The following is a 12,232-nucleotide window of genomic DNA, read 5'->3' on the forward strand; positions in this document are numbered from 1 at the left end:
CTTTCTATACCAGAGTAGGATCTAAAAACATTGCTAAGGGAACCAGAGATGAGTCTGGCACCTAGTAACTGTGATGCGATCCTAAGTGACCACGGCCAGGCCATGATCTCGGTCTGGTTCAGTGTCCTTCTGTAAAATTCAGGAGACTAATTCTAGTGAATTAGTCAGAATAGCTCAATCCAGCCTGGATCAGAAGGGCAATATGATGACAATAAATTACCTGCAAGACAGGGGAGAGGGTGTATTGCTTTGTTATATAAAGGTTACACAGAGAAGAGCACAACACGGAGAGCTCAGAGCCAGGGAGAGCTCAGGTGGGCCACGTGCCTCCTGAGGTCGGAGAAGCACTGGACACCACCTGGCCACAGAAACCTGAGTGTGGAACTGACTGCTGCTCGCAAGAGCTGACTAGTTGAGAAAGCCACTTCATCAGGCACCAAGGCCTGTATTTCAGAACAGCTGGATGCAAGTTTCTGTGTCATGGCTCTAATGCACCAAAACTCTACTGACCAAATTCTTGCTGTGCAAACCTCAATGCTATTGATAGAGGCTGCACTGAAGCAATGGACTGGCGTACCAAAGAAAAACAGAAAAGAACAAGACCAAAATATTTTTAAGTGGTTACTTAAGGTCTCCTTTAAATTATTTTCCGTAATTATCGAGCCAGCAGTCCATTGTTATTAATTCATATTCAGCCTGTTTAAGCGGCACCAGCAACGCAGGCTAAAATCAAATGCCTCGGTAATTTCCTTTCGAGTGTTATTTTCTTGTCAGTTAAATTTAAAGCAGCCCATTTGTGACCACATTATACCAAGTTAATCTCATCTAAAGTGCTTCTCAAACCCTAACAGCTACACTAAGGTTTTATACTAATGAAAGCAATTTACATAAATGAAATTTATGTCAATGCATTTCATGACAAATTTTTTATTTTATAATAATTAGAGTACTTATATGATAACATCTGTTGATATTCACAGTCTAAACCTGGCAAAGATTTAAACCCACAACATTTTCCATGCATCATGTACATTATCTGTGAAAAGCAATAAAAAAAAGCAATGAATGCATTAATCATACCAATATCATCTGCAAAGCATAAATCTGAAATACCTTTCACGTCAGCTCAAACTGCTTTTTATTTTTTACACACCTGATTTTACGCCATCTGTAAAAGGGCAAGACAAAGACTTTTGAGGAAATTATATTTCTTGGCTGTTTGACTTTTACAAAATACTCAGGCAAAGTTGTGTAAACAGAAGATTTACTATACGACTAAGAAAAAACGATGCAGTTAAAAGTCCATTTTTATTAAAGGACGGTGTAATGACCACAGCGTTTTCACATTGCAGCATGGTGTCATATTTGCATTTTTTACACCTGTTTTACATTTCCCCTCGTCTATCTATCACATGTGTTTTTACAAATACACATCAGGCCTAAACCTATTCTATGACATAAACAGCAGAAGCAAGACTCTGAATGACAACATTTTAGGCTCTAATTTCCCTATCTTGATGGACATCAAACCAACATCCCAGCCACCACCTGACAACATCAGCGTGTCCTTCCCAGGGCTCCAGGAACAACTTCAAAGTGAAAACCAACATGAATACACCACACAGATATTCTTACTAGCTTCTTAAATTTTAGGTAAGTTTACAAAAATACTTACCAAAAAAGTTTACATAAATGTGAGCATCTCTACTCTCTACTCCAATGATAACTATGAACACTTTCTTAGGGTTCTAGCTGGCTAACAAAGCCCATCTGTGGGCACATGTTATGAGCAAGCTACTGGTGTGATCAAGTTTTCACTTTACCTGGCTCCTGAGCACACAGATACTAGTCTAAACTTTAAAAGCAAAATGATACTTTCTAACCTCCATGGTGCTGAAGCCTCAGGAACATTCCCACTTTAGTGTTTCTCTACCTTCACCAGGCAGTGAACACCCACTTTCCAGAGTGTCAGACGTGACACTTATATTACAGCATTACTGACTCATAGCTTTGATGCGCACCAAGATGTGGTACACAACAATGAACAATAAAACCTGAACTAATTCTTTCACAAGGACAGCGCCTGAGACCTCCACCCACGTCCTTTGAGGACCGTTAAGATTTTCATTAACAGTTGTCTGTCTGCTGGTATCAACAAGCCTTTGACTTCACTAAGTGTTTCAAAATGTTAACCATAAGCCTATTAACAAATTCCTCAATAAAACATCTTTACAAAGTAAGTCAGTGACAGTAACTTTCAACTGTTTTACAGCAGGAGCTCCAGACACAGGAATAGAAACCAATTTACAAACCCCAAACTCACATATGGTGCTACTGTGGCTAGACGCAGAGAAACCTCCCCCCACTGCCGCTGCTGCCACAGCCTAGGCCATTCTGAAGGCCTCTTACCACCCCAGTGCCTGAAATCTTTTAATGGCAGCAGTTACATTAACCAAAATGTGATGAACAAGATATAGCATGAATAGAGCTTGGACCCTGCCCTGCGAGAGATAGTCTAGTTGGACCAGCTGTTAGACTGAACCATGTACTAACAAAAGAGCCATTTTTGTGGGTTAAACCTGGCCGGGCAGCAGCCAGTTCCTAAGAGTCCCTCTAACAAAATCGAATGCCCTGCAGGCAGGCCCACCCAATAAACCATAGACAAGGTATAGGAGCTCCTCCAGGAATGCAGAGAACTACAGTTCTTTCTCACAAAGCTCCTGAATCAAAAGTGCATTCCATCACCAAGTGGAAACTCTGTATCTCCTGTACCCAGAACTCTTCATTCACTCAAAGGTACCAAACTAGGTCAGCCACCCCATCCCCACTCTTTATCTATTTCTGATACAAGTTTGTTTCTGTGCTGAACACCAGAGGTCCAGTATCCATGAGTGAGAAATCAGACAGCCTTCCCCCGTGGCGGGGGGAGGCCTCTGATGCTGTCGGGACCACCTGGCTCCTGCCCTGGAGGGCTCCATCTGCTGGCATCTTGGGTAGTTGGTGCCTGGGTTCCAAAGCTTCACCCTCGGCACCTGCTCCCAAAGCATAAAATTTCCTGATTTTGTAAGCTTCCCACTTGTCCCCACATGACAGTGCCTATTAAAATGTATCTTTATGGAAGGCTCACACCCACATTTCTAACTGACATTTTGTTCTTTCAATGCAGTCACCCTGCAGTTGCCAAACACCTCAGAATACATTTACATGTCACTTCGAGACCTCTCCCTCCTTGTGTCTACACGAAGAGAAAGAAAAGCAAAACTCCTTTACAAATGCTGACTCCACCCTGAGTCTAAGCACTCCAAATGTCGAAACTTCCTGCCTCAGCCTTGGCACTGCTGTGCTCAGAGAACTCATAGAGTCTCACCATGGCCTTTGCATCGCCACCGAGGAAAGACAGTGGGCTGACGGCAACTGAAACCCACGGCCACTTCCTCCACCTATGCCATGAGGACCCCTTGGGAATTTATTTTCACACGTATAGTCACTAAGTATCTGCACTGATCTGAGCTACCAAATGCACGTGAACTATTTGGAACTAACCATATCTTGGAATAAAATGTCTGAACGGAAAAAAAAAAAAATCTTCTTTATAGTAAAACCTAGTATAACCCAAAGCGTTGAGAAGTAGGTTTTTCATCCAGGGTAAATGAAAATCCTTCTAAAATGTGTGGTTCAATTTCTACAGCAATAAAATAAATGAATTCTAAAGCAAACTTATGCTACCGTTTCACGTATACCCACCACATAAGCAAAGCATTTAAAAACTGTAACACCCAACAAAGGTAATCTCACTTCTGAAAGATTTATTATAAGTAAAATGACAAGACTGTGTAAAGAACTGAAAAATGTTCACACCCTACTTAGCGAACAAAACAGAACATTTTTTACCTACATATTCAGCAAAGACCAAATATATATATATGCTAACACCCAGTGTGGAGTGAAGTCTTTTAAGGGAGATGCGGGTCATCAGCTCTGCCCACAATTCCCTCCAGGGTATGAAGTCAAGGCCTGGAGAGTGCTGTCACATGGAGCACAGCGGGCCTCCCGTAACTCTGCTAAGGGCAGGGCTGCAGTGAGGGAGACACGGGCTTAGCAAGGTGTACACATGCACGTGGAAATGCCTGCTCACAGTAAAGAAATTACAAGCCCACGGGGCTACAGTGGACATCTTGTCATATCCATTTGGCATACACGGGGAGCTGTACCTAGAAAATAAATGTGTAGATTCAGACAATGGGTGTGTTTTAAAAGTTGATAAACGTCACTTAACTGCCGTGCAGAGACAATGCGTTAGTTGACGCTCCGACCTCTTCACTCTCCATCTCTCACATCCAAGGTCCAATATTCTGACCCCTTATCTGCACATGTCCTTAGTTTCCTTGCCCTCTATTCCGCCACTGCACTCTTCTGTCAAAAGTTCAGTGCTTGTTAAAAGTTCACGCAACTCAACGACAAAAAACAAACAACCTATTCCAAAAATGGGCAGAAGATCCAAATAGACATTTCTCCAAAAAAGACATACAGATGGCCAAGAGGCACATGAAAAGATGCACAAGGGCACTAATCACTAGAGAAATGCAAATGAAAGCTACAATGAGGTGCCGCCTCACACCGGCCAGAACGGCCACCATGAAAACGTCCACAAGTAAACGCAGAAGACGGCGTCCAGAAAAGGGAACCCTCCCCGTTCCTACTGCTGGGGGGAATGTAAATTGGTAAAGCCACTATGAAAAACAGTTTGGAGGTTCCTTAAAAAAACTAAAAACAGAGTTGCCATATGATCCAACAATCCCACTCCTAAGCACGTATCTGGACAAAAAGATAGTTCAAAAAGATACATGCACCCTACGTTCACTGCAGCACTATTCACAACAGCCAAGACGTGGGAATGAGCTAAGTGTCCATCAAAAGATGCAGGAATAAAGAAGATGCAGTGTATATAAAAAAATGGACTACTACTCAGCTATAAAAAGAATGAAGTAACGCCTGTGCAGCAACATGGATGGACCTAGAGATTATACTAAGTGAAATGCATCAGAGAGAGAGAGAGAAATACCATATGCTGTCACTTACATATGGAATCTAAAATACGACACAAATCTATCCACAAAACAGAAACAGACTCACAGACGTAAAGAACAGATTTGCTGACGGGTAGGGATGGACTAGAGTTTGAAATTACTTGACGCAAACTATTACATAGAGGGTGGATAAACAACAAGGTCCTACTATACAGCACAAGAAATTATACCATGATAAACCATAATAGAAAAGAAGACGAAAAATAATGTGTACACAGACAAATAAAACCGAATCACTGAACAGTAAGAATACCTTGTAAATCAACTGTACTTCAATAAAAGAATTAAAAAAAAAAAAACAAAACACTTCAGCCTTCATTAAGCCCAACCCAGCACCTTCTCCAAGCCTGTGTAAAAACACACAGGATCTTCACCTTAAATGTTTGCCCATAAATCTCCAGTGACACTGAGAATTGCTCAGCAACCAACCACACTTCACTAGTTCCTTCACTGTCTTAGTCTCTGAGAGAACTGTTTCTTGCCTATTTTCCTATTTCCCCAGATCTCCAACACCCCTCCCTCCCACCCTGACTCATTCTCAGTTGATGACTTCACTTAAAAAAAATAGAAGCCATCAAAAGAGAAAACCACCTCTTCTTCCCAGGACAAACGTAGCAACCTACCTGCACCTGTACACGTACACTCAGCATTCCTTCCTATCACAATGGACATGGCGTGCCTGCACCTCCACCTGCTCGTTCCAGCCCATCCCATGCACGATGGTGCTCTCAGTTACCCTTTCTGGAGGCTCCCTGTTATCTCCCGCCTGAACTCTGATCTCATATCTCCAGCTGCTGACTGACATCGCCACTTAGGTGTATCTCAAACCTGACATGTCCAACACAGGGATTCATAATTCCCTACCCTGATCTCTGCCCCACTTTCCTCAGCCAAGAAAATGACACCGCCCTTTACCCTACTGCTTGAGGCAGAGCCTTGGGATCATCCTTGACCCTCTCCTTCTCCCCACATCCAATCTGATAGTCTGGATTGTCCTACCTTCAAAATAAATGAGAAATCCTTCATTTCTCTCCACATTCCACTGCTATTGCCACGGTCTCGCACCATCTCCTGCCTAGCCTATTACATGGCAACTTCCACACTCTGCCTGCTGCCACTCTTGCCCTTCCACCATCTGCTCATAGCGGAACAGCCAGGGTGAGCTCTTTAGAACCATGGCACTTCTCTGCCTGCAATTCTCCAAGAGCTGTCTTTCACAGGATTAAACCCAAACTCCTTGTCAAGGTCACAAAGTTCCTGTGCTTGGCCCCTCCCTCTCTTTAACCCCTTCTCCCTTCTGTCCCCTCCAGGACGCTGGCCTCCTGGCTCTTCCACGGTCACACCAAGATCCCTGCTGCTCTAGGAATCTGGTCCCTGATGTCTCTTTACCCACAGTGCTCGTTCTCCAGTTCCTCACGTGCTGAACTCCCTTGTATTACTCAGGCCTCAGAGTCCCCCCCCAGGCCCCTCCATCATAAACAGTGTGCTCACCTCTTCACCCCTCTCCATGCCAATACCCTGCTTTACTCTCCCTCATGACTTATCACTACCTAAAATTACACTATCTATTCATTTGTTTATTGCCTAACTTCTCCACTAGAATGGGAGCTACATGCACTTAAATTAGTGTCTGGCACAGGGGAGGTGCCTAATAAATATTCGTTAATGAGTATTACCTTTACAATAAAAATTAAACTACTTTTTAGAAATTTAAATGTGTGTACAATTGTCACATTGTGAATAAACTATACATGTGGAGAAAGACCACAAGAGAATAGGAAAAAAAAAAAAATGGAAGTAGTTGCAATAGGAAACTTTTTTTTATTTATACCACCCTATTTTAATGTTATATAGCATTGCTTTATAATTTAAAATGTACCTTTTCTATATTGAAAAACAAGTGAAAGATAAGCGAGGATCTAACAGGGCCAGAGGGTCACCACTCTAAACATTAGTTGTGAAAAAGACAAATTCAGCCCAACACGTGGCAGCTGCCTGGACTATGACTGCCTAAGCCTCTAAGTTGCTAGAAGCCTTCCTGGCACTCACATCTAGGCCATGGTGTTGAAAATCAACATCAGACAGGGTTGCCCTGTGACCATGAAAGATGAGAACAAAAATAAAACCATTCCTGTAACAATGACTGTACTCATGACAATAACAGAGTGGAATACAGAGAATCACGGACACCACTCCACAATATCTCAACACAGACAAAACCTAAACACTGTCCAAATCACAAAATACCAAACCCCCACCCCCTTCCCCAGGCTAATGAGAGACTGCTGCTGCTTTACCAATTTCAGCTTTGGTCCCACTGGAGTCCATTCTCCCTACAGACTAGATTTATTAAAATAGTGAGTCATAGAAGAACCCATTTTCTGACAGCATCCAACACAGATCTAAGCCCTGACCCTTAAAGACTCCAAAATCACTAGCACCAGCCCAAACCCTGTGATAAATTTTTCCCTACACCATCCTCCGGAGATGCCCCAAGGCCCCCCGTATAGGGTAAGTGCTCTCCCTCACTGCAACAAGCAACAGCCCAACTTGTTCAGCTATGGCCATGTTCCTGGTGGTCTCTGGATGGTGGGCGCTGACATTTGTCATGACATCAGTTGCCATTACAGGCCATTACATGCTGAAGTCACAGGAGCCTGGCTGGAAAACTGACCCCAGGACATAATCTCAGGGCTGGTTCTCTGAGTATGTGCCCTGATATCAGCTGATCTTCTTGTCACCTGGCTCTTTCTCCTAAAAGGTGAATGAAGGTAGGGTGAAAAAAAAAGTCAAGTTAATTAAATGTCCTGGTGAATAATATTACTGTTAATCAAGGATGCCCTGCACAGCTTCCAAAGGTACCCTGAGCACAGGGTTAAGAGTGGGGCTGGATGACTGACTCATGGGCAGAGCCTTAGGCAACACTACTCAAGTACTTTAAGCCACATGTTCAAGCCCAATAAATTAGCCCAGGCTTAAAGAAGTCAGGCTGTACACATGTAAGAATTTTAATAAGCTTGGAAAATGCTACCTAGAGCTTATGCACAAGCTTACTGTACCAATGGGATTCCCTGCCACCAGCCACAGAGTGCTAAGCCCCTGACAAGAGCCATCAAGCATGTGGGGCAGCAGGGACAAGGAGCCAGCTTGGTCCAGGCTTCCTCAGGAGTGGGAGACACAGCAGAAGGCTGGCAGCCAGATGGATGGAGAGCAGAATGGGGCGTGCAGCACAGTGGAGCCAACGGCATTTACTAGGAAAACATGTCGAAGGTTTCTTTGGTGGAAATCTGGTCCTCACACACCCTTCCAGAAACTAGCAAACACTGTAATCAATGTCTGCATTTATCCAATGCTTGTTTGTACCCAGAACTGTGTTAGGTACAATAGACAGTTATTTGAGCAAACATGGTCTCTGCCTTCTAGATGCTGACACCTAATATAAATAAAAACAATAAATCTGTCCAGAGGATTACCAAACTAACTGAACAAACATGGAACAGTCTAAAGCATGGACCTTATATAAATGCAGTGGAGTAAGAACTGAAGGCTAAGTCATGGGAGATGACTCTCTAAACAGGGTGGGGCCCTAATGGAACAGTTCCCCTGTTAAGGCTCAACCTTCAAGGTTGAAGAAAAGTTACAGCTTTCAAGAAAAGTTACAAGGGCCGGCTATTGGACTTGGAGAAAATGAACCAATCAGAGAAGAGGGTGCAGCCTGGGGAATGATTTAGAGACAGAAATGCAACTATCAGGAGAAAGAAAACTTGACAACCATACAAGAAACCTAGAGGAAATCAGTCAAGCAGGTGTATGTTTCTCAACCGTTTTTATTCATGGCCCCTTGTGATAAATATAAAAAGCTGACACTCCATTCGTGTTATTTAAAATTTGAAAGGGAATTAAATATCCTAACCAACACCAAATCAGAGCAACAGTGGTTTCAGAATTTGATTTTTCCAAATCACACAAATCATCCCCTTCCTCCAGAGTTGAGAATCACCCAGTTGGGTGGCAGTAACTGTCAACAAGGAAAGAGTAATTATCACTGAATTATTTAGGAAGAAAAGATTTAGATCCTGGATCCACAGGGCACCAGACAACCAGTACTAATAGAAACAGTTACAGCCTAAGGTGACCAAAAAAAAAAAACCATGGCACAAGCAAGAATATGTACTAATTACCTGATTAAAATTTTTGAAAGAGAACTCTTTGTAGATGGCATCTCTCTCACTTAATTCCAACCATCCTGCTGCTTTAAGGTCAAGTATCATCTGGCTCCTCTCCTCTGCAGTCAACTGGTGGGTACCTGCTGACTATGAAAAGAACACATTTAATACCTGAAATGTAGAGGTTTGGTTAAATTCAAATACATGTACAGCTCTTTACTTATGTAGAGATACAGAAAAAAAGTGTTAAGGACAACGATTTCTAACTATCTCCGATTCTTTTGTTCTCAAAATACAAAGCTCTCTCAAAAGAGATAAAAACAAGACTAGCTCTGTGCAAAATAAGTTGCCTCCATGGTATGTGGGCTTATCACCCCTTACAAACGCCTCTAACTTTACAACTCAGCTTTCCTGGTTTCTTACAGATAAAGCTGAGATTGACCATTTGGACATCTTACCAAAGATCATAACCAATGGCCAACATTCCAGGACTTAGGAAACTGAGGTAACACACTCACCCAAGGAACTCTGCAAGTCCAGCAGCAGAACCAGGATTAGAACTCAGGACTCTCAACTCCTGGTCCACTCTCTTTGGATGGCCCCATATCACCTCAGCAGCCTTCAGTCCTTACTCACATGGGTCTCAACTATCTGAGCTCATCATCCCCTTTCAATTCTAGTTAAGACCGATCAATCCTCAGAGAGGAAAAAACAAATGCACATTTACAGGGGATTTTGTAAAATAACTTCTGGGCGTTCATACACCCTTTGGGCTATAGGTTAAAAAGCCCTTGCTTTAGCGGAGTGAGTTTTCTCAGAAGCATCAGTAAGACAAACTCCCTCAACCATGTGGCCACAGCACTGCCCACTTGGAAGCACTTGTGCACAACTGTCCACCTTGTTCCTATTCATCCTGCTGAGGACACTCCACCCAGAGTTCTGTTAGTTAACAGGCCCACACTTGCCATGCTACTTGTTTTTTAACTGAAAGAACTCTAAGCAGCATGACAGACAGAAGGAAAGAACACCCTAGGAGAAGTCAGAAGAGGCATGTTCTCATTCTGGCATAACTGCCCACCAGCACCTCCTGTCTTACCCCTACGCTGGGCTACTACCTGCTCAGGTGAGGGAGGGACTGGCCCCAGAAAGAATGAACTAACTTAGGGGTTCCTTATCAAAGGGCAAACAGAGGCTGAGCTGGATACTCTGCCATGAAACTTCAACTCATTCCCACTTCAGAAATCCTAAAACCCTTTATCAGTGTAATTAAGAAGGCAAAGTAAGTAAATTTATAGACAATCTGCAAAAAGGAAAAAAGGATGCTAATGAGCCAACCTTCTAGTTTCTCTTCCTTGCTTAGTCAGCTACCCTTCCCTACAACAGACGATAATGAGAATGCCTCTTAATTAAATAAAAATGCTTAAAGGCTTGTTATCAAAAACCACATACCATTTTAAAAAGTATCTATTCATTAGCTTTTTAATGACAGCTATGAAAAATTTCACAGAAGACCTATTACAGGAAATTACCTAAAAATTTTAAACATTTAAATATTTTAATTCAACTAAGACTATTTTGCCAAGGAAACAGAATTATCATTGAATAGCTGCAAAGAAAACTATTAACTATGCTGTAGGTTATGCAGCAGTCACAGGGAGTCTATGGAGCATACTCTGAGCTGTTTTCCTCCTCCCTAAACCTCCACATCTCCAGTGAGGTCCATGAACTGTGGTCACTACTTGTGTCTACCTAGAAATAGGAACCACGTACAGAACTGTAAAATGGAGTCACTTCACCCATATAAGATAAACAGTCCCCTTAAGGACACACATTCCACAGAACCCTTCGTGATGGACTTAATTTTCTTTCTGTGGGAGCTATGCAGAGAGACAGGGAAAGCATAGGATCTGGAGAGCAATCTTCAATCCAAGCCTAGCTTTGTTACTTTCAGCTGTGGATGCTGAGTAAATCTTAGCCTCTCTGAATTGCAATGTTTTAGAGTGTGGATGTTACAACATACACCTGCCAAGATTTTTAAAAGGCTTAAAGAGATCTTAAGTGTGGAGGCACCCAGCACAGAGCCTGGCACGTGGCAGCCACTCCAAACGCACCTGTTTATTCACCCCTCCCCAATGCCACGACTGTACTCGATCACCAGCGCCCGAGATAGAAGTATGCCTTAGGACACGCCTAGGTGACAGTAAGCACTCAACTTGTGTTCTCACCTTAATGGCCATAAAGCAGAATGCTTATCTTCTCCATCATCGAGTCACATTTTTTTTCTATTAAAAAAAAATTCAAACTGCCAAATGGGCTCTAACAAGCAATTTAAGAAAATGAAACGGTGAGTTTAATACAACATATTCCCACTAGGTGGTGCTGCATGTTAAAACTTTCTCTCAAGTCAATTTACCCCCAATATGTTAATGTATAAAACGGGGAAACGGACCGGGCGCCTCTAGGTATTTAAAAAAAAAAATCAGTGTGCAACTCAAAAGATAATTTATTAGTAAATACTCCAAAAAATTAACACCGAGACAAATGAGTTAATTCAACACTCAGGGCCCCGTTTACAGAGAGCGAGAGACGGTGCCTGCTCTCACCGAGCGGACAATCTAGACGACCCGACAAGTAGCTTCAGTCACACCACGAGTGAAAAATTTTCACAATTGCTTTGCATACTTTTTTTTTTTAACACTTAAGTCGTGGTGGTTTGTTTTCTGGTTGGCAATTTCGGAAACTACGATGAAATTCCAAGCAAGAGAAAACTGGAATATGCTACGGCCACCCCTGTCTCAGACCAGCGCGTCGGCAGGAGCCGGGTGCCCAAACGTGGCTACCCGAAGTCCGGGGCCACTTCGGGGCCTGCCCAGGCCCCTTCACCCCTCGGCCGGCATGGCTGGGCCTCGCCCTCCTCCCGCACCGCGGGCCCTCGGCACTCACCATGGCCGCGAGGCTCTGGCTCCTGCCTCTCAGCGC

General features: G+C 43.1%; 1 protein-coding gene across 3 annotated transcripts in view; it reads right to left on the bottom strand.

Moving 5' to 3' along the window:
* Positions 1 to 12,226, bottom strand: part of PCBD2 (pterin-4 alpha-carbinolamine dehydratase/dimerization cofactor of hepatocyte nuclear factor 1 alpha (TCF1) 2) — a 41,568-nt gene extending 29,342 nt beyond the window's left edge. Inside the window, exons 1-3 of one of the 3 annotated variants that reach the window (XM_010844489.1) lie at positions 12,197 to 12,219; positions 11,479 to 11,535; positions 9,269 to 9,400 (exon numbers count right to left, since the gene is read on the bottom strand). In XM_010844489.1, coding sequence (XP_010842791.1) covers positions 9,269 to 9,400; positions 11,479 to 11,490 — 144 coding nt within the window. In that variant the 5' untranslated portion in view covers positions 11,491 to 11,535; positions 12,197 to 12,219. Of the gene's footprint in view, positions 1 to 9,268; positions 9,401 to 11,478; positions 11,536 to 12,196 lie in introns of those variants that run through there. The other 2 variants (XM_010844490.1, XM_010844491.1) reach the window with 2 other exon arrangements.
* Positions 12,227 to 12,232: the final 6 nt, after the last annotated feature.

Source organism: Bison bison, unplaced genomic scaffold (assembly GCF_000754665.1).
Source record: "Bison bison bison isolate TAMUID 2011002044 unplaced genomic scaffold, Bison_UMD1.0 scf7180017864203, whole genome shotgun sequence".
NCBI lineage: Eukaryota > Metazoa > Chordata > Mammalia > Artiodactyla > Bovidae > Bison > Bison bison.